The sequence below is a fragment of the Chroicocephalus ridibundus genome, chromosome 1 (assembly GCF_963924245.1).
Source record: "Chroicocephalus ridibundus chromosome 1, bChrRid1.1, whole genome shotgun sequence".
NCBI classification, from domain to species: Eukaryota; Metazoa; Chordata; class Aves; order Charadriiformes; family Laridae; genus Chroicocephalus; species Chroicocephalus ridibundus.
The window spans coordinates 75,347,213-75,372,470 of NC_086284.1; the positions used below are offsets into that span (position 1 = coordinate 75,347,213).

The window sequence follows — 25,258 nt, forward strand, 5'->3', positions numbered from 1 at the left end:
ATCACCCTTTGGGAGACCCCTTGTCCCTCCTGTGTGTACCTGGAAGAGGAGGGGACGGCCTTATTCCCTTGTCAGCAGTAAACCTTTCTTATAACTCTAGAAAGCATGAGCTGACGTTCTTCAGTCCTTCAGCAAGCATGGCTGGTAGGCAACCTACTGGAAGCTTTCTTTAAGTGGAGGAAGGTTTTTACACAATCAGGTATGACAGTGGATAATACTATCTCTCCATTAGCACCTGCTCTATCCCAATAGCAAAATAACATTATTCTAGACTACTCCCACACTTTCAGCTTTCAATATGACTCTGCCTAATTATACTGCATGGGTTATCAGCAGCAGAGCTGGAGGTTTTGGTAGTCAAGTTTAGGATAATTGGAGTTTGAGGTTTCTGGAATGACGTGTCAAAAGGTTTGAGGTAGGAAGACAACTACAAGCACGCAGGTTTATCTACCTGGAGGTTTATCTAGATGACTAGAAAATAGATGGCCAGTGGTTGAGCTGCCACACCAGGGTGCATGGGGTGGGCTTTTCCTGTAGAGCTATAAGTTCCTCTGAGGGGTACTCATGGACTGAGAGGGTGGCTGTATCTTTTTACATTCACATTCATGTTTTGACATTTTCTCCGTTCTTCTCTTTCCCCTAAGAAGGCTTAGACACTCAGAGCCTGGCCCATAGTGAGGAAAGGAGGCACTAAGCCAAAAATCTTATATTGTAGCTTTTTAAAACCAGACCATGTTTCATTACGTCTGCATGGAAGATAGACGAGAATCATAACATACATGTGATCTCTAGTCTGGGGTAAATTCATGTTATTCCTAATGTGACAGACTTCTTTGGAGGGGGGGACATCACTGCAGGCTGCATCGGTTTGGGGTGGGCTCTGCAGGGACCGGCCTCAAGCTCTGCTTTTGCCTGCCTGAGTGCTCTCTCTTCTCACCAGCCAGCCAGGTATGGGCAGCCTCCCTTCCCTGACATGGTTCGGAAAGAAAGCAGCCTCACGAAGTATTGCTTGGGCATACCTGTGAGATCTGGGTGGAGTTTCGGCGCCTTCTGGCTTCTGTCTGAATGACAGATAATTTTTTACAGGAGGAGGTGCTGGGCTTCTCCAGTGTAGGAGCCTCCAACCCAGTACTGGTGCATGTATTTAAGTACCTAGTAAAGTTTGCACTTCAAAGCAGAGGTACTGATTTATTTTAGGACCCCCACGGCTAGGGAGAGCAGAGAACTAAAGCATCTGAATACTTGTTAAGCCTTACAGGCCTATCTTCCTGTGTAGTCGCAATTTCAGTGGAATTTGGTTACAGTGCTCTCACCGGGAAGCGTCTAGTCAGGCTTAATTATTGTGTGTCATTGGCAGAAAACGGGACAAACCCAATTATCCCAGTGCCTGAGATCCTTGCAGTAACAAGGAACTGCTGAGCTGGGATACATCTAGATCATCCCAGCAAGAAGTCCAGTGGGGTTTTTTTGCATAGGAAGGAACATAGGTAAAAATCAAATTCTCTGACAATCCCAAATCTGCCTACACAAATCCAATATTTACTGGGGATATCAGCACATGAACAACATATACCAGACAAGCATTTGAAAAGGAGGGCTTTCTGCACCACCTTTTAAAATTGAGCCATCTCTTCCTACGTGCCTTCTCCAGATCTAGCTTTGGAATTATTTACTTCTTGTGAATTTGCAATCATCTCTGAGATGAGAAGGTATCTCAGCTCTAAAGGGAAGGTGAAATTCCATCACTTTTTGTGATGCAAATATTTTTAAACAGGGAAGAAATTCCTTCTTAGCTTTTCAAAGCAGATCATGAGATGTAATTACAGCAGTTTTACTGCACAGCCACAAATTCAAGCACATGGAAAGTGTGTGGGCAGTCCTGCATGGCTGCGTGGCTAAGAAGGGATGGAGGATTTGTAGATCCTCACCTTCCAAAGCCTGGATCAGTTCCAGCCCTGAATACAACAGCAACAACAGTCAGATGTGTGACAAGAAAGATTTCGTCCTGTCATTATCTTTCTTCTGACAGTTGTCCATAATTTTTTTCTCAGAAGGTTATCCACTGTTAGGAAATTGTGTCCCGTTCTTCATCAGACTCTGCCTGAAACCATCTTTCAGACACTGAATTTTTCTTTTCCTTTTGTCAGTAGTATACGAAATTCACCCTGGTTTTAGGTATCTTTTCTGTATGCAAGTATCTATACTCAGTGCTTGAGTCACGTCTCAGCTCCTTGTCAGTGAGCTAAGTAAGTTGAGCTCCTTAAGCTTCAAATCATGACTTGTTTTCGAGTCCATGGAGATATTTGTGACCCTCTTTTGAACTCTCTCCCCTGCTCTCTGTCCTCATTATCTCTGTATCTTTTCTGAGGTGTGGACAACAATGTATGAATAGCCATAAACGGTCAGACCGAAGGTGCATCTGGCCTAGTGTCCTGCCTCTGGCAGCACTTCCTATGGATGCTACAGGAACATTAACAACAGTGAAAACAAGGTTCCTGGTTGTATGGATCCAGGGACCACCTTGCATACTTGTTGCCATTGCAGTGCATCAGCTCACATTGACCCGCTGTCTGTGAAAATTTTTGAGTCCTCCATGGAGCTGCAGCTTTCCAAGACAGCTTACTAGCTCTAGAAAACAAAACTCGCAGTCTGATGGAGCCAGTATACATGATGATCCTTCAAGATAACCTCTTGCCCTTGACTCTCAAGTCCTTGCCTGGAAAGCCACCATCTGTTGCCTCCTGCGCAGATTGCATTGAACTGGGATGTGATTTTTTCCAGTAGGAAACATTCTGCACTCCTCCTAACTTACAGAGTGCAGAAGGTGAGATATTAGTATTCGACTTCAGGCTGCCTCCAACTCTATCTGTATTTCACCTCCTATTTGGGAAGTAAGCCTTGCCTGCTTTCCAGAGATTTTAGTACAATGGACTCCAGCCTGCTGTAACACGCCTGCAATAATGTTACCTAAAAGCTTTCAAAGATCAGGGTGCCCTAAAAAGTGTGAGATCTACTTATAATAAGCAAACGTGTATTTAAATGTATGGTCGGCTCCTGGGTTTTTTGAGACTTTATCTGCAGAGAAGGCTTAAAAAATAAAACAAACATTGACTGTCTTTCTAAAAGAAAACTGAGATTCCCTCATAATAGCATAATTACTGCAGGTGTTAGGGCATTAAAAATAACAGCAACATTTTTAGAGGAAGGAATGAGTTGGCAGTACTGCCACCACCTTTATTTCCTAGGAGTTCTAAATGATTGTGAGAGAAATCTTACCACATTTGCATCTCTCGCTGTGCAGGTGTTTCCCCACCACCACCCGTTTGCTCTGGTACACACACTCCTGCTCTCCTTCATGCAGTCTCTTCCCTGAATCCCGTCTCTGCACCTCAGCATCACAGGCACAGGCACTCACACCCCAGCTGCCTTTATCTACCTCCATCTCCTGCAAGCAAGAGCTATCCGCCTCATCCACACATACATATCCCAAAGTCAGCACGCACACACCAGACCCCACACTTGCACACCGTGTCACTTAGTATTTTATCCTGGAGACAGGGTGAGACGCAGAAAGTCCCTGTTGTTCAGGCACTTAAGGTGCCCGAGTCCTTTTGAGGGTGAGAAATCAGCAAAATGCTTTTTGCATCTTGCTGGGGTTTAGGAGCTGCCAGATAGGTGAGTATGGATCTGGGCTGCTTTTTCCCAAATTGAGTGGTTGTGATGGATTATATTTATACCTCCACTGTTCCAGCCTTTGACAAACCATCACACACATCTATTACATTAGAAGGCTTCAGCCTAATATTTTTTTGAGATGGGCATATGGGAACATGATTGTATCATCTTTATTTGTTTTTCTCCATTCACTCTCACTCCTCGTTCTTCCCTCTCCCCACCGTTCATCATTTAAGGATCTACTAAAATATTACACAGTGTTTTTTACTCATCACCCTCTCTTTTTCCCCTCTTGTCAACAGACGCGTACCCCAATTCTGAAGTGATCTATGTGTGGACTAATAGCACCACAACCTCTGTGGTGGTGGCTGAAGATGGTTCGCGACTTAACCAGTACCACCTGATGGGACAGACTGTAGGAACTGAAAACATCAGTACCAGTACAGGTAGGGAGAGTATTTCCACCCTATGGTTGCTGATAGCTGGAGCAGGAGGGGAAATCCACATGCTCCAGTTATTTTACAAGGAGAAGAGGGAAGCATCTGTGGGACGTGGGGTGCTAGGGAGGTCCTGTGCAGGTTCCTGGCTACTCGGCAGAGGCACTGAAACGCTGAGAGGGTTGTGTGCTGGCTCGTAGGCAAGCCGCAAGGCTGCTGCTGGAGATGCATCCAAGCCCCTGCTATTTCACGGGAGCGCTGGAGAAGCTGCACACAGCTTCTTGGCCACCGCCGTTGCTGCGGCTGCCAGTGCTGCTGCTGGCTTATTTCCCTGTGGGAGGAACCACCGGGGGAGGCAAACGCCACCCACGCGTTTTGATCCGTTTCAATCATCGCTTTAAAATGATTTGCTTGATTGAAACCGCGCTGGGGGGAGAGAAGCCGGAGGGCAGGTGGGGCTGTGGCTTGTGGCATGGCTCGGCAGCGTGTCCAGGGGCACCACGTGGCCGGAGAGGAGGTGCAAACCCCGAGGATTCCCATTTCCTCCTGGGGGGCTGCGAGCGGAGGCGCCAGATGTGGCAGCATTAGGGAGGCAAAGAAGCTTTAATCGCAGGCCGGGCACCCACGTGAGCCGTGCCCCCCTGCTCTTTAAGGCTCCCACGCAAGGGCAGCCCTGGGCGCACATTGGCGGGGGGGACTCCCGGGGGGGTCGAGGCAGGGACAGGGCTCACGTGGGCTCAGCAGGACGGGGGCTTAACCAGGTTACACAATGCACTGGCCTGGAGAGCATTAGCGGCACACAGTGCGGGGACTCCTCAGTCTGGAAACGAAATAGCCTGCCATGGAGGGAAGGAAGGGGGATTTCCACTGCCAGTGGTCGCGTGGGGCTTGGGGAAGGGTATGGGAAAGGGGTCAGCCTGCAGCAACGTGGCTGGGAGCAATTCCTGCTGGCAAAACACGACAGAGTCTTCTGGTGAGGCACTGTGTCCCTGGTGAAAAACGACGGGCTCCGAGCCGAAGGCAGGGTTGTAGAGGACGAGGTACAGATCGAGTTAGGATCTATTTATTATCCACAGACAATTTAGGGGATGTGAAAACCGGTACACGTACGCTCGCACACAAAGTTAGTGGGACTGAAACATGAAGGCGCATAAAGCTTTCTGCTCAAACTGTCCAAATGCCACATGTGGCAAATCAAGAGGGGGGCGGCTGAGCTTGCCACCTACTCTCCAAACAGGAGCCAAAGTGAGGAAAAGCTTGCCTCGGACACCACAGAGGACCCCACGAAACACAACCGCCGTCTCCATCCTATAGAGCTTCGCCCGCTCCCTCCCCCATTGCAGGAGACACAAAGCTGTTGCTAAAGCAAAGATATGTAAAGTCAAGAGAAGCGTATAGACGGAGTCAGAGCAGCCACCGCTGCAGAAAAAGGACAAGCATGCTATCTCCCATTAAAGAGCAAAGGTGCTTTTTTCCTTACCAGTTTACCATCATAGCCGCGTTGTTTTCTGCAATGAACGGCAGCTCCCCTCTCGCCTTCATCATTGCCAGGAAAATGATCCAGAGGATGTACTGGGGCATCTCCTACAAGCTCGTTCTGCTCCTCAGAAGAGAGAAAACCATCCAGCTCAGGCAGTGAGCGCTCCAGTGTGTCAGCTCTGGGCCACTTCCAGTTTGCAGCTTTGCGTGTGAAAGCTCCTGGTACTCCTCAGCCCAAGAAAAAAAGAGGGGACTCTTCAGACAAATCCCAAAGTTTCTGCTCAGTAAACACCTCCCTCTTGTATCTTAAGATTCAGGCTAATAAATGCTGGCTTTCCAACGTCAAGATTTTATATTAATGTCCCGGGTTACATGGTTACATCTGGGATGGCTGGATTCTGATTGCAGGGTGGATCACAAAGAGCAGGACACAGATTGTAACCGGGGATTAGCAAAATACAAAAATCCGATTTTGCACAGGGAAAGCATCAGTCAGCGATGGATTTTCTGGACTTCATCAAGCTCGTAGGAGGCCAGTAATCAGGGTTACTTATAAGCGGCTGTCTAAGGCATTTCTTCCTTCTATTGAATTGTTGAACGTGAAAAAGAAAAACCAAATAGCTATTGCACAAATCCAAGTGCTTGGATCTTTTATGGGTTTTTTGACACACAAGTCAAACTCCACAGCCCTTGCAGTTGCATAGGAAAATGTTTGTGTATGTCTTGGGACATTTACGCTCTCCTTTCTAGCAGACTTTTTTTTTTTAAATGGCAATGCCAGACCTGCACCAATCCCTTGGGATTCTGTTGATTTTGTAGGCAAGCCTCTAAGCTTAGCTCCTCTCAGAAAGGATATCCTGGCACTCCTAATTCACCAACCAGTCTTGAAATTGGGAATGTTTTAGCCATGCCACAGAAAATAGCTCTGACATGTGCCACCTGTTTGGGTTTTTTGTGTGTGTGCTAGCATCCCCAAACGTCTTTCCCCCAAAAGAGAAGATATTTGACTACTCACACTGTTTCCAACACTGTTATGTCCTAGTGGTGCAAGTGCCGAAAACAATCAGATGCAGGATTTGGGTCCAAGTGGATCTTGCTGCTTTCCGCAAATGGTTGCCCAGTTCTGCTCCCCATACCCAGAATCTCTCATCACTAACTTAGGATCTGCAGTGCCACAAAACAAAACAAAAACCCACTCTTTTATCTTCTGCCAGCTGGAGCCTGAGCTCTGAAATATCCAAAGCCGAAATAATAAAAGAAGCATTCAGCTCTTCATTTTGCACCAAGTAATTCTGATTTTTTTCCTTGAGATGAATCTTCCCTCTGCATCACTATAAAAAGGAAACAGGCATTTCTCGTGGGCCCAAATATTGTGGATGGCAGCGTGGTCAGGGATGTGGCATGAGAGACCTAATGTCAGGATCTCGTCAGAACAGCTGTTGATACACCTGCGTTCGGTTACATCCAGTAAACAAACAAGCTCGGGGGCTGGTCTATCCTCATTAAAAGACTCTATTGATTCCCGGCATAACGGTGATGGAAGGATGCCTGTAAGATCCTGGAAAATTTGTAAGCATGATCTCCATAACTCCATCATCTAGATACCAAAAAAATACTGTAGCAGCTTTGCAAGCATAAAAAGAACCCCGTAAAACAGTAGTATAGCTCTGTGAAGAAATGCAGCCATGCCCGCTCTAGGGCTTTTCATTAGTGCTAAATTTGTTATTAAAATTGTTTTGTGCAGTGATGAGTGGACCCCATTAGGAACAGGATTCTCTTTTAAGTGCCACATAAACCTATAACAAAAATAAGCTCTTGCTGAAGAAAGCTTATGGTCTAAGGATAAACAGTGGCCTTACAGAAGTAAAAGGGAGCTTTGCCACTCCAACAGAGACAGGATTTTGTTCTATATAAACAAAGGGCCAACTCAGGCAGCTTTTAGCTTTACTTTAAGCAGTGGTCCCAGGGCATTAAAAAACAAGCTGTGGGGTTTACTTAAGCCCTAAGTCTGCTGGAGGAAGCATTCCTAGCGTAGGCATTTTTGAAAGGGACAGCATGGGAAATTGGAGAAGATATCAGCTGGAAGAAGAGCAAGTACAAAATCAAAGTGATATCATTATTTCAGTGGAGACGAGCTTTGATAGATTAAAGAAAATGACAAGGTAAAAATCAGCTGTGGAGGGCCATCAAAATGTAGGTTTTCCGTTTCTGCATTTTAGAAAGGACAAGAAGGGGGGTCCTGTTGCTCTGCAGAAGCTGCGTAGAGGTTTTTTTATTCCAGCTCCAAAAGCATACTGTCAAAATCAATAATGCACATCGTCTCTCCTTAGCGAGCAGGGAAACTGTGACTCAAACACATCCCAGTGCAGTGGCAACTGAGAAACAGATTACAGGCACATAGACCCTGCTGCTCCTGGCATATTTTATGGGTAATCCACAAACTGAATGCTCCTACATAAAGAGCAAGTGGGGTTCCTCCTGAGACCACAGCATGTTCAGCATCCCTGGTTCAAAATTACACTAAATGGAAAGAAATTAGACGTCGCTTCACAGGGATTTTCTCCGCAGTTTCACAGCATTCCCTGTCCATCTCCACATCCCTCTTCAGGGAACCGTTTCACCAGAAAAGCAGACTCCAGAAGAAAGTCATAAAGATTGAGGCAGGCTGTCAGCTAAGGTATTCCTGTGCTGTTCCAGTCTTTCTGTGTAAAATCCTCAGCACAAACAAGGTCTGTAAACTTCATGCAGAATAGCGGAGCTCCTCTAGCATAACATATCAGTGCAGCTATACCTGCAAAAGCCCTTTCACTGCAGACCTGTTCTCCGCTAATTAGCCATATTGTCACTTAGAAATAATCTGCCAAATCTAACTGCTTAGCGATGCTGGCTGCAGCTCAACTCGGGCTATTCACTCAAGGCAGAATCAGTCTGTTATGTATTTTCCTTTTGTGGCTGGGCCATAGAGACTAACAGTCAAGTCTTGCAACGGAGATTATAGCTGTATTTGGTTTATTCTGGGAGGACAATATATCTTTCAGAGCAGGCATTACTCTGATTCATCAGTACCCAGCTGAATGATGCATGCTTTTAAATTAATTTGGTGTCAGTGTGAGCGGAATCTGTTAGGGCTTGAAGGGATCGGTTGTTTTATATTCTTTCATTTTGTTTTTACTCTTATTTTTCCTAGACAAACTAGTCTGGTTTTAGCTAGCAAGATTTTGGCTTTGGGGAGCAGTTACCATCAATGAATAGCCTTCAGTAACAATTCTATGGTTTTACAGGAACACTCTGAAAGAACCGGTTAAGTTCTGATTTTTTGTGAAACATTAGAGAAGGTGACAGCTGGTCTGTTGGTTTTGGAGTGCATTTTTTTAGGCTTTTATTGAAATTCAGAAGACCTGACAAAAGCCATATTAAGGCAATGCTGTGAATTTGGCATCTAAAGCAGGCACAGAATTTAGCACTGCTGTGGCAGTTTTCAGTGAATTCTCCATGCAGGCAGTACAATATTCATTGCACAAGTGAACAAGACTTGGCACCATGTCTATCCAGAGACATTCTCTTTCCAAGGGCTAAAGTGTACCAAATTCTAGGAAAACTGCATGCACGAGAGGGATTTTGTTTTTTCAGAGAAGCAATCTGATGGGTTTGGGTATTGAGATCCACAAGGCCTCCCAGGATCCATGTGCAAAGCTGCATTTTTTGCAGCACCGACAGTGGGACAGGCAGTCCCTAAAGCAGGGGGAGTTCTCATTACGGAAAACCGATGGCTTGGCAGTAACAGTTGCCCTAATGAGGTTAAGTCCTGCTGCTAAATCAGGTTTCTTAGAGTAGATGGCCTTAATCGTTACTGTGGTAAGACAGTTTGCAGGACTCGGTCAAAACCAGGCAGGACTGAGGCAGTGCCAGCAACCCAGATTTTTCAAACTTGTGAACATCAAGATGTCCCAGGTGCATAGAAGGACCGCAGCCTTTCAGTGCAGAAGGAGCAGTCAGTCCTTGTCTTCTGCTTTTGGGGACTGCATGTGAAGTCTAGCAGGATCTAGCAGCACCTCTGTCTCAAGTCCTGGTTTTCTACACTGCAGAAATCCAGGCATATTTCACGCAATTAAGAATGGCTGAGTGGTATCGTCAAATAGGTGGGGGTGGTGGAGCTGGCCTGCTTAAGTCCTTAAAGTCTCCCTTACTTTACCCACATGCACATTTTTCTCCTTCTAGGCGAATATACTATTATGACAGCCCATTTTCATCTGAAAAGAAAAATTGGTTATTTTGTCATCCAGACGTACCTTCCTTGCATCATGACTGTGATCTTATCACAAGTGTCGTTTTGGCTCAACAGAGAATCTGTCCCTGCTAGGACTGTCTTTGGTGAGTATCCCCCTTTCTCCCAGCACACGGGAAGGAACGATCTGGCTTGTGGAAGTGATTTGCTGTAACAAAACCACAGTGCACTGATGTCTGTATCTGCTTGAGATGTTCTATGTGTTCCCTTGTTCTCTACCAGTTTAAATTCAAAATCCATTTAAAAACACACTGTGGCCTTTTTTGCTAAAGTTATGACAGAAAGTGCTCAAGAATCAGTTGTATGAAGGTTAAGGACAGAAGACAGAAGAATCAGATTAGTGTGATTTGCAGGGTTTTTTTTCCACTCAGGTAAAATACTGAATTGTATAGAACAAAAAAACATACATATTATCATATTTAGTATATATTCTACCTAAGCATTTGAAACAGATTTCACTTCAAGACCTTTTGTTTATCTGTGTTCTAAGATGTTTATCTGGGAAAACCATGTAGAGGTTAATTAGTGACAATTATCTCTATTACCATCAAACAAATTAATATGACTTTGCATTTACAAAATGTGTATTTACTACAGAAGTTGTCATGGAATAATCCTTTGAGGTCTCTTAAATTACTCCATTTATCACTAGAAGATTGCAGAAAATAAACACAGTCTTAAGTGAAGGCTGATGAAATACAAAATTTTCACTAGATGAAAAGTGAGGGGAGCGGGAACAGTTGATTATGTAAAACTTCATTCAGCTGTTCTTAAAAGAGTCATTCTTCTGTACAACCCTACTGAAATCAGTCAGCAGCTTTGATCAAAAAATCAGTTCAGCAAGCTGTATGGAGAGAACACGGGTACCAACGTCGCTTTGCTGACCCGTGGTATCCATTCTAGGTTTGCAAAGCTGTAACTGAGAGTTGAATTTTGTCCTATTGGGGGCATCCTTCCACAGATTAAAGTAGTGGCAGCTCTGTCATTTACTGGCCTGTGGGAAAAGAGGAGCTATAGTCAAGGAAATCCATAACAGCTAATGATTTCATATGTAAAATCTCCATGTAAGGAAATAAAATCAGTAATCCTACTTTATTCTGACAGGTACTGCTAAAGGGGTTGCTCACTGATTTTATAATGTACTGCTTAATGAGGGACACTATACATACCATGCATCTGTGTACGGGGATAAAACACCAGTGAGAATTTGATTTATGTTACAGCTGGCTTTGCATTACCCCTAAAAATACTTATTTAAATACTAGAGATAACCAGAACACCACAGAAGTAAACACCTGGGGGTGGAGGCTTTCATTTTTTCTTGGAGAGCAAAGTATCTTACTCTTTTGGCCTGTACTATACAAACACTGAGTTCATGTGGCCTTCTTGGGTATCCTGCTGAATTGGGGCCTGCTCGTAACTCATTAAGGAACTTGAAAGAGCCACCAAACTGATCTCTGCTTCTTTTTGGTTTTTTCCTCCTTTACAGGAGTAACAACGGTCCTCACCATGACCACCTTAAGTATCAGTGCCCGTAACTCTTTGCCAAAAGTGGCCTACGCTACTGCAATGGACTGGTTTATAGCTGTCTGCTATGCCTTTGTATTTTCTGCATTGATTGAGTTTGCAACAGTCAACTATTTCACCAAGAGAAGTTGGGCATGGGATGGCAAAAAAGCCCAGGAAGCTGCTAAAATCAAGGTGCTTACCTTACATTTTTTAAATATCTAGAATAAAAAAGCAGTTACTCAGCATAGTTCAAATAACTGAATGGACAATTTTCAGCTTCTTTGTGGAAAAGGTATTTTATTAGCTCATGGCATACTTTCACCTTCCTGTAAGGGAAAATTTGCAAGGAAATATGCCACCTTCTCTTTACGGAGATAGACTATCAGTCTCCACCATCTGTATGGAGTGGGTGGTTTTCAGGAGGATATAGGGCACTGAGTACACGTGGCATGGGATTTCATTGAGCAAACTTCTGATAGTCACAGACGTACTATGAAACATATCTCTGCAGAGCACTCCTTATATGCTCTGCCAAATAAATGCCAAAGCTCACATTGAGCTCCCCGAGTCAGTGTCCCACCAGGGACAATAAAAAAAGAGACAGAAGAGAGGTGAAAACACGAATTTTTGCGTTCCACGCTGAAATGAAAATTTTCATAGAATTGTAGAGTGGTTTGGGTTGGAAGGGACCTTAAAGGTCATCCAGTTGCAACCTCCCTGCCATGGCAGCAACCTCTGCAGGTGCAGGACTGCATCACCCTGACAAAAGAAGCTGCAAATGCACATACCAGGTGGGATCTGGGTCCGGCCGGCCGCTCTTAGCTTTCTCTGGCATCAGGGAAAGTCCAACCTGCATGAGGGCTATCAAATCGAGGCATAAACAGCTGTTTGGGAGTCAAAGCCGGAATAGCCAACAGGCATTTGTTAGCATGATTGATTATGGCACTTAGATTTTTGGGTTAATATCTTGAGAACGTGTTTCCACTTTCTGTTCCTGCGGTCTAACATTTTGTTCTTTACACTGCAGAAAAAAGAGCGTGAATTGATGGGAAATAAATCAACTAATACTTACAGCACTGGGAAGATGACCCCCGCACCAAACATGCCAAAGGACTCAGCCCCATCTGTCATCTCAAACACTGCGTCTGCTCCAGTGAAGCCTGCAGAAGAAAAGCCCGCTGAAAGCAAAAAGACTTACAACAGCATCAGTAAGATTGACAAAATGTCCCGGATAATCTTCCCAGTGCTGTTTGGAACTTTTAACTTAGTTTACTGGGCCACATATTTGAATAGGGAGCCTGTTATTAAAGGTGCCAATTCTCCAAAATAAACTGAAGGACTCTAAAGCCACATGTGAGCCATACTTACAAAGCAGATGCTACCAAGGAAAATTTGAGATCCAGACGACTTTCTACATTTGGGCAATATTCTTCAGGAAGTTTTTTGCATGTTTAATAATATGTACAAATAATATTGCCTTGATTGTTTCTACATGTAACCTCAGATGTTTCGGAGACAATTATACTACTTACAGCAACAGATCTTTATAAAAGATCAGAAGACATTGAACATGGCTTCTTTGCTGCTGAGTATCTTGCATTGATAGTTTACAAATAAAATAAGTTATATTTTTTAACTGTTCGAGTGTACTACATATCGTGGTTTTTATACTTCAGATGTACAGTCATACAAATGTAGGCTTAACCTATATTTTACAGAAGAGCTCCACTATTGTCATCTGACAGGTTACTGAGTAACGCCAGTTGTAAATGTGCCAAATTACTAAGTGTAGGGCTATGTTTGAGCACCTTTACTGGTTCTAAGTAGCGCATTACTCCACAGGTGAAACTGCTCAGCCCAATTTCCATTACAAGTTAACACAATGCAGTAAATCCTAATGGGGCTACGCTGATTTTCACTGCTCAAGCCTCTAGCTTGCAGTGAAGTAACATAGGGAGCAGGATGCTACTTGTGTAAATAAAGGTGGTGGAATTTTGCCCATAAAAGAAAATATGAAGTTTGTTTGGATTTTGCATTCCAAGGAAATTTCTCTAACGATTCTCAGTATTTATTCCAAAAGTTAGAGATATATTGCATGAAATTAACATAGATTAGGAACATACTTGTGCAAATAAAACTTTTAACAACAGCAGTAGACATTTTTATTAGGGTAAAGTAAACAATGTTTGGACATTTTCCCAAGAAGAAGATTGTGTTATATTAGCAGAGATTAACAGTAAAGAATTACAGTAATTCTGAAATAATTATTACTTGTTTCCCACAATGAAAACGAATCAGCCAACACTAAGAAGTGTGATCTGCAAAAAAAGATGTGCTTCGTGACAGCAAGGTGTTTCAGTGACAATATTGACAGAAAGGTCTTTGTACTGTCCATCTGAAACTTTTCTATAAAACGCCTTGCTGCTGCCAATGTGTTTCGCTTTCACAATGAATGAGAAAATGCAATCTGAGTTTTCAGCTCTTTCCTCCTTGGCATCCTTTCTTTGTTCCAGAAGCTTTTGTAATTTAATCTTAATGTTTAAATAAAAAATGCATTCAACATTTGATTGCAAAATGTCATTTTTATACTGGTTGTCCTTTTAGAGAGACCAAAAAATCACCACAAGAGCTGAAAGAACTAATTGGAAGGCAAACACACACACACTCGATCACGTGTGTGTGCATGACCCATCCTCAGTGTTTCCCAGAAAGGTACATATTGAGCGAAGACAGTGAATAAGGAAGTTTCCGAATTAGCTGCTTTCTTGCTATGGAACATCAGCCCCATGTTCTGTTTGGGACGGAGAAGAGAGTCCGTGCTTCACTTTGAGGTGAGGGTCTGGTCCAGGACTGGGGAGCTGTCTGGGCTTCTTGTGTGTCTTCTCTTCATCCCCTTCATTCCTAAACATTGCCAAGAGAAAAAAATCTCACACCTCTATTCCTTTTTGCAGCTTTTCGTTTGATGCTGTGGAATTAGAAATTTGCAAATTCTCAGTGGCCAGGGAGAAGCCACGGGACTGAGCGGGTGACTGGAAGCTGGTAAGGAGGAGCAAGGGAGGGGCATGCCCATCTATCAGCTGCAGTGCTGTCCTGAGCCAAGGTGAGGATTTGGATCTCTCTTTTCACGTAGGCTTCCCATATGGCTTTGGGTAGCCACAGCCCCCCTGTTTCATCATTTCTTTGTTTTTAAAAGTGGGATAATAGTACCTGAATACAATTAATCCGGCCCTTTGGGGATTGAAAAGAGGGAAAAACTGCAGTCATAAAGTCCCATGGCTATTTCTTTTCTTTCATGCAGGTTATTCCCCCAAAAGGGTGAGAGCCATCAAGAGCTCCTGTTTTCTTGGTGAAGGGCACGTAGCTTTGCCAAGTCCAACAGGGACACAGTGCAGTGAAGCGTTGGGACCAGCACTGTTCAATATCTTCATCAATGACATACTGGCATCGCGTGCTTCCTCAACAAGTTTACAGACAATACCAAGCTGAGTGGTGCGGTTGACAAGCCTGAGGGACAGGATGCCATCCAGAAGGACCTGGACAGGCTCGTGAAGTGGGCCCATGTGAACCTCATAAGGTTCAACAAGGCCAAGTGAAAGGTCCTGCACCTGGGTCAGGGCAACGCCCAGTATCAACACAGGCTGGGGGATGAAGGGATTGAGAGCAGCCCTGCCAAGAAGGATTTGGGGGTACTGGTGGATGAAAAAGTGGACATGAGCCAACAATGTGCACGTGCAGCCCAGAAAGCCAACCACATCCTGGGCTGCATGAAAAGCAGCATGGCCAGCAGGTCGAGGGAGGTGACTCTGCCCCTCTACTCCGCTCTGGTGAGACCTCACCTAGAGTACTGCATCCAATTCTGGAGCCCTCAGCGCAGGAAAGACATGGACCTGTTGGAGTGAGTCGAGAGGAGGGACAAGATGATCAGAGGGCTGGAGCACCTCCCCTATAAGGACAGGCTGAAAAGGTTGGGTTTGTTCAGCCTGAAGAAGAGAAAGCTCTGGGGAGACCATGTTGTGGCCTACCAGTACTTAAAGGGGGCCTACAGGAAAGATGGGGGCAAACTTTTTAGCAGGGCCTGTTGTGATAGGACAAGGAGTAATGGCTTTAAAGTAAAAGAGGGTAGATTTAGACTAGATAGAAGGAAGAAATTTTTTACAGTGAGGGTGGTGAAACACTGGAACAGGTGGCCCAGCAAGGTGGTAGGTGCCCCATCACTGGAAGCATTCAAGGTCAGGTTGGACGGGGCTCTGAGCAACCTGATCTAGTTGAAGATATCCCTGCTCATTGGAGGGAAGGTTGGATTAGATGACCTTTAAAGGTCCCTTCCAACCCAAACTATTCTATGATTCTATGATCCTAAGCGCACAGACATTGCACTGGGTGTCCCCAGTGATTCACTCACTGAGCATCTACAAAACAGCTAACGCCTTGTGACTGGCAGAGAGGAACTGATCTTTCTGCATACGCAAGACAGACCTCTCAGTTGCAGCCTCTTCTGCCTCTTCCTAAGGCCGCAGAGATGTACAACGAATGCGGTGCTAGGCTCCTGGAGGCTGAGTAGCCAGACAAGGGGAGGTGAGCCCAACACGCTGTCAGAGCTAGCAAACATAACAATTCCTCTTAATTGGGGTGTGCACACCCGGGGAACTTTGCTTCTAGTCATTTCATGGGTACACATTGTACAGTGGGTATATATTCCTCCTGTGGCAAGGCAAAGTGACCACGCAATGAGTGGCATGGTAGGGTCTCACTGTTAATCACTGAGGGAGACTGCCTGTGGCCCTACAGGTCAGTGTTTGTGCACTGTCCTTGACTCTTTTCCTGTGGTTGATGATGATATCGCATGCCATTGACACTTATGGCAGATGGATGTGTGCTGGGTAACACGTCTGGACAAGGCTTCTTGCTGGGAATCGTTTTACCAACAGCTTGCTATTTCTAGTCTCACCAGAATAAAAGGTGAGATGTAACTCTTGCAACATCAGTGACACACACAGCATAATGCACCAAACTAATCTTGCTCAACCAAGTGTCTGAGGAAGATGGGTGGCCTGATGAGGACCCACCAGGAGATAGTCCGCATGATGACTTGCCCTTTTTTTGACCCCATAGGTACGCATGCTATCACGTTGTTGGCAGGTATGTATCATAGAATCATAGAATGACAGGGGTTGGAAGGGACCTCTGGAGATCATCATCTAGTCCAACCCCCCTGCCACAGCAGGGTCACCTACAGCAGGTTGCACAGGAACACGTCCAGGTGGGTTTTGAATGTCTCCAGAGACGGAGACTCCACCACCTCTCTGGGCAGCCTGTTCCAGTGCTCTGCCACCCTCACAGGAAAGAAGTTCCTCCTCATGTTTAGGTACGTCAGTACCTGTTCTCTTCCCAATCATTCTCACAGCCTACAGGTGGCACAGGCTCAAGCATTTTTATCACACATTATTATATATGATAATATTTGCAATTGCAAACTTGAGTTCGTAACACTTCTTTCCCTCAGATACTAAACATTCATGTTACATGAAAAACATAGTGGGTTTGGTTTTGTTTTTGTTTTCGTTGGTTGTTTGTTTTTTTTTTCCCCACAGGAAGATTGGGTAGTTAGTTGTAGGGTTTTAAAATAAAAACAGTTACTGTTAAGGAACTAACGGGACAGTCACTGACCGAAACCAGGTTCTGTGGGTACAAGTTCAATTAGGAGCATGGGGCTTTGGCACAATTCTCTTAAATAGATTGAAACTGTATCAGGATCCTGAGACACTGACTGCTGGACGCTAGAGGAGTACTTGGGAGGAATATCGTACATACGTACCCTGTTTCTCTTATTCTTCCCCAAACCCCTCTGCTTCTGGCTGTTTTCAGAGGAAGGATGCTGCCCTGTCCGGACCTTTGTCCTGACCCCGTACAGCTACTCAGCAAATATTCTTCTGCAAGAGAAGGATGGAGTGCAGGAATGCCTAGTCAGACCCTGGGCCACAGAGTACTTGTGAAAGTGGCACCAGAGTGCTTCTGGGACAATACAGAGGCTGTATTTACTACACTGTTGAAGACTATAAGCAATCTGTGAACCTCCAGAGGACAGCCTGCATGCTGAAAGGATGTCTGAATGCATATGAATCCCAAAGCAGGAAAGAGAAAGAATCACAAGAAGTTGCTTTTCATTTTCCTCAAACTTCCGCAAAAAGCCTCCAGTGTGAGGCTTTTCACTACATGAACACGAAACTCAGAATTATCTTTGCAGCATCTTCACAGCCATTCTGTCTGCCCCAGAGGGTTTTCTGTGCTTGGTTTATTTGCTTACACTGAAGTCTGACTCTTACCCTGAATGGCTCAGCATCACTTTCTGGTCTCCATTGCAGGACTCATTGCCAGGACCTCTAAATCTGACCAATTTTACTTACATGGAGAGTCTCCTTGTCTTCACTGAATACGGAACTACCTGAAAACAGTGGAGTCACACAGTTGCAGGATCAGGCCCTTTGCTTTAATTTGGTAAGCAGTCTACTGGAGTTTACCTGATGTGTAGATAACATGATAATTACCTGACACAGGCATATGGCACCACAGACATTCTATACTTAAATCACTTCCAGTTATATTGACTCTTGCTTTCTGTGTTTGAAGGTAAAGGCAGAAGATAATGATTACAGCTCATTCTGTTATCATGGATTTGCTAAACCAGGTTGAAATTTCTTGAAGAAACCATCTATCTTACATTTCTCAGATAAGCCCACGCACTCCTAATCCTTGCTGAGAACTGAAATGGTAGAAGAAGCAGCAGCCACCTCGCAGTGTGTGCTCCTGCCTGAAGAGTAGGTGTTGTCCCATAGTTTGGGAGATGCTTCAATAAACTGCTCGATTCCAGGCTGGAATAGTTAAATGCCACTGCCTCGCACTACACAACACCTAACAATTTAAATCTCTCTGTAGTCAGTGGAACTGTTTGTGTGGGAGACCATTACTCATTGATGGCATCTGAACTGTGGGAGATGGGAGCATTTCCCAGATCCTGGCTCAAAGTAAACACCTTGGCCTTATCCTGTTCCAGGCTGGGGCGGTACCTGGATGTACATCAACCTCCTCTGGTTTCCCCTGGAAGGAGCCTGGGCCTTCAGGAGTGGGGTGAACTATGTCACTGTCCCCAGTGTGGGTGAGCTGGGACCCTGCGGGGCACATCTACTTCACAGCTTAGTCACAGCCAAAGAGAGTAATAAATAGGAATTGCTTGTCATTGGGTTTTTCCTGTATGATTTCATGAAAAAAAAAAAAGTTGAAAAGTGAATTACAACAATTCAGCACCGGAGAGTAAGTGTGTGCAGTTCTACTGCCAAATTTCTTCACTTGTGCCCATTAAGAGTGAAAGAACAAGTCAAATACAATGGAAAAGGTTTTCATTTCTGATATTTGAGCTGTGCCAGCTTACTCCAAGGATGAATTTAGGCAACAGTGTATTTTCTAAAGCTTAGACCTCTTCTGTTATCTTGAATTGTGTTCTGCTTTTTTTCTAAATGGAATGTGCCCTCTGTGGAATAACTGAACATATTTGTACAAAACTGAGAAAGAAATGATTTTACGAAATAATCTTGTCTTTCAAAAATTCTGGCTGAATGAATAAGTTAAACTTTCAAGAAAACTGAATGAAACTGCTTTGCTATTCAGTTTATGCAGACAAGATGAATGTAGCACTTGCACAGCTATTTGTTTTCTAAATGTGGAGATAATGTTCTTTGTAATAAGGATATATTTCCCCTAACACCCTTGCTCCTCTGATTGACTTGACACTGAAATGTTCAGAGGAACCTAAATTATTCTAAAGGAGTGTTTAATCAAATTGCTTGAATTCTTCCTGGGTTTTTATATGTTGTTATGTCACTACAAACACTTAAATATGGCAATTGTATGGTGACAGTCTCAGATGACATACTCACCTTGCGAGTTTTCCATCTTCCAGTATTTTGTTACGGACATCTGTTCCATTTTGAGAAAGACAGAAAGAATGGCATTTAGATTTTATGAAGCCCAAAGGACTTCTGAAGGATCTTCCTAGGATTACCACTAATTCATACTCAAGTGTAAGTGTCCCATTCTGTACTGCATTATTTGCCTTTTCATTGCCATCCTCAAAAGCAATTATCCCTTCTCACAGTCATCATGTCTTAAAAGTTGCTGTTTAATTTGGCCCTGGCTAAAAACAAAGTGAAAAGGAAATTAAGAACGTTGATTGAAGATACCAACTCATTTCAGTTAGATGAATTTAGAGAGTTTTTGAGAAATACTGATAGATTGCAATGCACTGGACCAACAATGATAGGTTGCATATGTAGGTGGGAAAAATTGATGTACTACATGTAGGACAAAAAATACCACACAACTTGTCACATACATAATAACAAATGCTGGAACCAGCCACTCACAGCAGCCTTGGCCTCAGTGGATCTTCATTCACTGCAGGCTGGTGTTACCGACGTCCTCAGAACAATCACTCAAGGGTTGTCCAGCCCCAGAGGTCCAAGCCTGCCTGCCCTTGATGCTCGTGCTTCTGCAAGCAAGTGTACATAAAGCTGCTGAAGAGCTGCAGCATCAGGAAGGATTCTCCATATCCTGCCCATGGGCCAAAGAGAGTCCCATGCTGAAGGACAGAGCTGAAGGCACACAAAAAGTGGCTGGACTCTGAGGTTCAACTTTCTACTTCAAGGCAGATTTAATTACTTGTACAAAGCAGAGTGCTTCCTGCGGGAGTGACAGAGACCTTCAGCCACAATAGGCTGCCTCTAGTCTCTAATAAATCCCTAATAAGCCTCCAGCTGGAGGACTCCAGGAGCTGTAGGAGACAGGTTTCATCCCTCCCCTGTTTGTCTCAGAGCAGTGCCAGCTCCCTCCTGTGTTGCTCGTGGTGTAGGTGGCAGCCTCAGCCTCTGAGATGCCAGGAAAGTCACCAGTGAGGGCTTTCCTTCAACATGAAATCACAGAAAAGTTCAGGTACCCAATATCAGGAAACTGTTTAGTGCTAGAAAAGGGATACACAGTTCTAGCAAGTGGAACACTTGATCTGTGAGCCCCATTCCCTCCCTCTGCATTTCCCTCCTTAGTTATTCCAACCAGCTCCCTGCACAGCTGCTTTCAGAGGCCCGTACTTCGCCCCCTGCACAAGAAATACACAGAAGTATCCCTTTGGAATCCCTCAGGTTGAAAATACAGTCATTCTCTGAAAATGCAGCGAAAAATAAGTTAAAATGTGGATCCATTTTATTGTGCTAGAAAAAATAAACATTTTAATATCATTACAGGGTATGATAAAATGTTATTTTGTTAAAACATGTGCTAGATAATCGTGACCCTTACCTGAATACACAATTTGAAAAGGCTCAGCAAAGTCAGAAAGTGTGCTTAAAAATAACAGAAAAGCATGTATGAAAAGAGGAATAGTAGAAATGACTGAGGCATACGGTATTACGACGAGTGGTGCTAATGTATTCCTTTGTCATTAACACACAGCCCACCGAGGACAATGGAAGGAAAATCTTAAATATCACTTTTTCTTTTTTTTTTTTTTTTACTTTCAGCCCGGGGAGAAGGAGGCAATAATGAACGAACCGTAAAGCTCCACTCGAGCCTTGGGGCTTGCTGTCACCCCGCAAGGCAAGAGGGGAATATTCAGTCTAACACCCTGCGGGTTTTCCCGGAGCGCTGGGTGACTTGGTGACCACATACAGCACCGGTAACGGCACACGGCCACCCAACAGAGGTAACCGAGTGTTCTGCCGCTGGCTGGAGGCGGGGGGGGGGACACGCAACCCTGTCCCGTCCCGTCCCGTCCCTCACCTCCCCTCCGCGCTTCCCGCTGCCGCCGCCAGAGGATCCCGCCGCCGCGCAGGAGGCGGCGGGGGCGGGACGGGGCCGACGGGCAGGGGGAGGAGGCGGAGCGGCGCCGGGCGGAGCCGCCGCGGCAGGGAAGCCACCCCCGGCGGAGAGGATAAGGTGTGCGGAGGTCCCGGCGGCGCGGGGCTGCCGAGCGCCCGGCTGCCCGGCGGGTGAGGCGGCGCTGGAGCCCGGCTCGCCATCCCTCCTTGCAGATCGCCTCCGGTGTGCCTCTTCCCCGGGTGTTTTTGCCACGGTACCATCTGGCCTACTTACGCCGCTCGCCCCGGCGGTGACAGAGGGGAAGGCCCCCCCCGCCGCGGCCCGGCCGCCCCCGGCAGAGCAGCCCGGCCAGGGCGGCCGCTCCGGCCGGGACCGCGGCGGCCTCGCAGCTGCAGCATCTCCCCAGCAGTTTGCTCTGCCGGGGACGGCTTAGGCTTTTATTTATTCGAGTTGAGAGCGTCTCTGGGTGAATACACACATTTTTCGGAGCCCGAAAGTGATGTTTTTTCCGCAAGCACCAGCCTTCAGAAAACCTTCGGGTGCCTGAAAAGGCTCTTGGCCGCAGCCAGCTGCCGTGCTGCGCCGAGCCCGGTGCCGCCGGGGCTGCCGGGCACCGACGGGAGTTTCTCCCGTAGCTGAGAGGTGGCGGCTCCCCCCGCTCGCCCCGTCCCGCCTCCCGCACGCCCCGCAGCCCCGGTGTTCCTGCGAACATCCCATCGGCGGATCGGCGAGCTGCTTAACCGGCCCGCGCCTGAAGAAATTTCCTGGTGAAATCCAGGCAACCCCCGGGCTCCCACCGTCCCTTCCCTTCCCTTCCATTCAATATTCCGGCCGTTATTGCCGCAAGGCAGCAGGCTGTCTGGAGTCCACCCGCATCTCTCTGCTGGCGACGGAAAAGAGCACAAGTCTTGTAACAAGTGATTATTAGCAATTCACAGTAACTGCAATTAGCCAAAGTCAACACGAAAGAACTGCTGTATAATCTAGTAAAGAGACGTTCAGGTTGAAAAAAAAAAAACTAAAGTGCATGACTGGGAATTAATTGCCTGGCTCACAGCGGATTTTCCCTAAGCTCTCTCGTTCCTTCAATAAATAACTTCAGGAACAGCAGTCTCTCTAGCCAGCTCTTTAGGCATCATGTAGGAGTTATTCTAAAAGCAAGACTTAACCTTCCAGCAGAACTTTTTTTTTTTCTTAAATGTAATGTCATAATTAAAAACAGCTCCCCCAGAACTTAAAAATTATGCCTAAGGAAAGAGGGAGCAAAGATCTACGCTTCCGAGATTTATGATCACAGTTAAAGGATCACTCGTTGCACCGCTATCAGAGCTTTTTGTTTCCAGATTACCGTCATGTAAGTGAAATTTTTTCATTTCCGATTCTAAAAGCAAAGGGGAATATTCTTATTACCCTGACGCCTGGTGCAAAGCTCCACACACCTGGAGAGGATTGAAGTCGCTAAAAATCACATCTGTGCTTTCTTAGTGGAGTAGAAAGACACATGATGTCCAGACCCAAACTATTTTTGCCCTGAATACACTTGGCTGCGGTCACATTTCCGAGTGCTCACAGCAGAAAATGCTTATTTATTCCAAAATTCCCAATATACACATGCATCCATGCAGCTGGGTCTAGCGCATCTCCCTCTTTTCCGTGTATACATTCTACAGGCGTACCTTATGCACCTATATGATGCGTATCCATGTATTCGTACAGTGCATGCAAACTTCTATATGCATACAGCTAGATACAGAGGCATATACAAACACGCTGCGTTGTGTATGTTTGTCAATCTGTCTGTGGAAGGCTGTACTGTAGGTCCCTAGCTGTAGCCGCACCGATTACATGGATCTGCGTCTATACGTACATCGGGATGCCCGTGGTTCCGACCACCCCGAGACCAGAAGCAGCGCAGACCCCTCTCCCTCCGTCTGACGAGATCACCTCCAGCGTCCCGGGGGCAAGTGAGTGTGGGGTTTGGGGCTCCGGGCACCTCTCAAAACAGCTGGGGGAAGCTGCCACTGGGCGCCGCAGCCCCCTTGGAGCCGCCCCTTCGGGGGCGGGGGGGGGATTCGGGCTGGCGATGGCGAGGAGAACCCCCCGCTGCCGGCTGACCAGTTTGCTGCTCCCCCTCTCCCGTGTGCGTGTGTGCCCCGCCGGGGCGGGGGCAGGGTTCACTTGCCAGCTCGCCCCCCCCCGCCATCCAGGGTACCTGTTGGGCAGGGAGCTGAGACGAGGCGCTCCCCGCCCCGGTGCCGCGCTGCAGGCGCTCCGCGGGGGAAGGGGGGCGGGGGCGAGGTGAGCCCCTTCTCCCGCCCGCCCGCCCTCCGCCCGGCCCGGCCCGGCCCACCCCGCCCCGCGGCTCCCCGCGGCCCGGCGGGGCCCGGGCTCCGCCGCGCTGTGCACAGCCCGGGGGGGGCACGGCCAGCGCCAGCCCGGGGGGAGCGGGAGGGGCCGCGCCACTGCTCCCGGCAACTGATTGCCAGGAAGGGGGAAGCGCCGCAGCTTGGTGCCCGCCGAACACCTGTCAGACCGCGGAGTCTGATTTATACCTGGCCCTGGCAGCCTCTCCGCTGGGGATTTCCCCCCTCGTCCCACTTTTTTTTTTTTTTCTTTTTTTTCTTTTCGCCACCGCCCCCTTCCCTTCCCGGAGCGGTGTGAAAGGGGGTATTTTCTTCAGGGTATAAAGCTGGGAATACGGAGGCAGAGAGGTTACGAGCTTCACCTCGTTCTCCCTTTCATGTGAACATCCTGCAACGTTGTCCTTCGTCCTGCCGCACCCCTCACCTGGCCAGCGCTGCCCGGATCATGTCCGCTAAGCTCCTGCCGCTTTTCTTCCTCCTCTCAGTGTTTCACGCCTGGTAAGTCCGCACTCCCCTCGCTTCCTTCCCCTTCTCCTCTCTCTTCGCACCGGGGCTTGCGGGCTTGGGAGTCCCGCTCGCCGGAGTTTGCAAAATGCTCGGGGGGAGCCCGGGAAGGACAGCGGGCTCTTCCCACCCGCTCCCACCCCGCCCGCCAGCGCGCCCCCGCGCCGTGCCGTGCCGTGCCGGGGCTTTATTCCCAAACGCGGCTTCCCCCGCTCCCTCCCCGGCTCCCCGGGCAGCTGCAGCCCTGCCGCTGTGTGTCCCCCCCCGGCCCCGTCTGAAGCCGGAGGTCGCCAGCGAGGGCCGTTGTCCCGAAAGCCGGTCCGGTGAGAAAGTTTTCCCGCTCCGGTGTCTGCCAGGGCCCGGCACCCGGCGGGACAGCGGCAGTGGCTGCCCGGGCTGCCCTCAGGGCGCAGGGCGGCCGGCAGCCCCGGCTTCCCTCCGCGACCCACCCCCCAGGGGCCCAGCGGACGGGGCTGGCGTGAGGAGGGAGAGGGCAGCGGCGGAAAACGTGAGTCCGGTGGCCGGGACCAGCCGGGGGTGCCGGGGCGTGCGCCGGTGGCTGGGGGGACTACCGTTAACCGCCTCGCCTTCGGCCCGGCGCGCGTTAGCCGCCGCGGAGGGGGCGGTGTGAGGGGCCGGGTCGGGCCGGGGAACCCCCGGAACCTGCCTCAGCGGCGGGAAGGGTCTCCCCGGCGGGGCTCCGGTAACGGCGGGCGGCGAGGGGACAGCAGGGCACAGCCAACAGCTGCGGCCGTGACCTTTCGGGCCAGGCTCGCCTTCATCCCGGTGGTTGTCCAGGCTACTAGGTAGGGCCTCCAACACATAACCCAGGCAAAGGCATCACCTCAGCGTCCCCCACAGGATCAGCCGCAAACCTTCCCTTCCCTTCCCTTCCCTTCCCTTCCCTTCCCTTCCCTTCCCTTCCCTTCCCTTCCCTTCCCTTCCCTTCCCTTCCCTTCCCTTCCCTTCCCTTCCCTTCCCTTCCCTTCCCTTCCCTTCCCTTCCCTTCCCTTCCCTTCCCTTCCCTTCCCTTCCCTTCCCTTCCCTTCCCTTCCCTTCCCTTCCCTTCCCTTCCACCGCGTTCTCCTTCTTGGCAGCCTGCCCCGCTCCTGAGTGCCATCTCTTTTCCAAATCCTCACAGG

General features: G+C 47.4%; 2 protein-coding genes and 1 long non-coding RNA gene across 8 annotated transcripts in view; 2 read left to right on the plus strand and 1 right to left on the minus strand.

The window, feature by feature from the left end:
* GABRA5 (gamma-aminobutyric acid type A receptor subunit alpha5) overlaps nt 1-13,947 on the plus strand; it is a 58,903-nt gene extending 44,956 nt beyond the window's left edge. For all 6 annotated transcript variants that reach the window (XM_063340083.1, XM_063340076.1, XM_063340111.1 and 3 more), the window contains 4 exons: nt 3,978-4,121; nt 9,810-9,962; nt 11,366-11,577; nt 12,413-13,947. In XM_063340083.1, the coding sequence (XP_063196153.1) occupies nt 3,978-4,121; nt 9,810-9,962; nt 11,366-11,577; nt 12,413-12,715 (812 nt within the window). In that variant the 3' untranslated portion in view covers nt 12,716-13,947. The remainder of the gene's footprint in view (nt 1-3,977; nt 4,122-9,809; nt 9,963-11,365; nt 11,578-12,412) is intronic.
* A 125-nt stretch (nt 13,948-14,072) lies between these two features.
* Nucleotides 14,073-24,161, minus strand: LOC134517993 (uncharacterized). Its single transcript, XR_010071804.1, has 4 exons — nt 24,037-24,161; nt 19,803-19,927; nt 19,317-19,356; nt 14,073-14,286 (listed from the first exon to the last, which is right to left on the minus strand). It is a non-coding gene; the product is annotated as an uncharacterized LOC134517993 (long non-coding RNA).
* Nucleotides 23,977-25,258, plus strand: part of GABRG3 (gamma-aminobutyric acid type A receptor subunit gamma3) — a 329,193-nt gene continuing 327,911 nt past the window's right edge. The window contains exon 1 of the mRNA XM_063340128.1: nt 23,977-24,110. Coding sequence (XP_063196198.1) covers nt 24,058-24,110 — 53 coding nt within the window. The 5' untranslated portion in view covers nt 23,977-24,057. The remainder of the gene's footprint in view (nt 24,111-25,258) is intronic.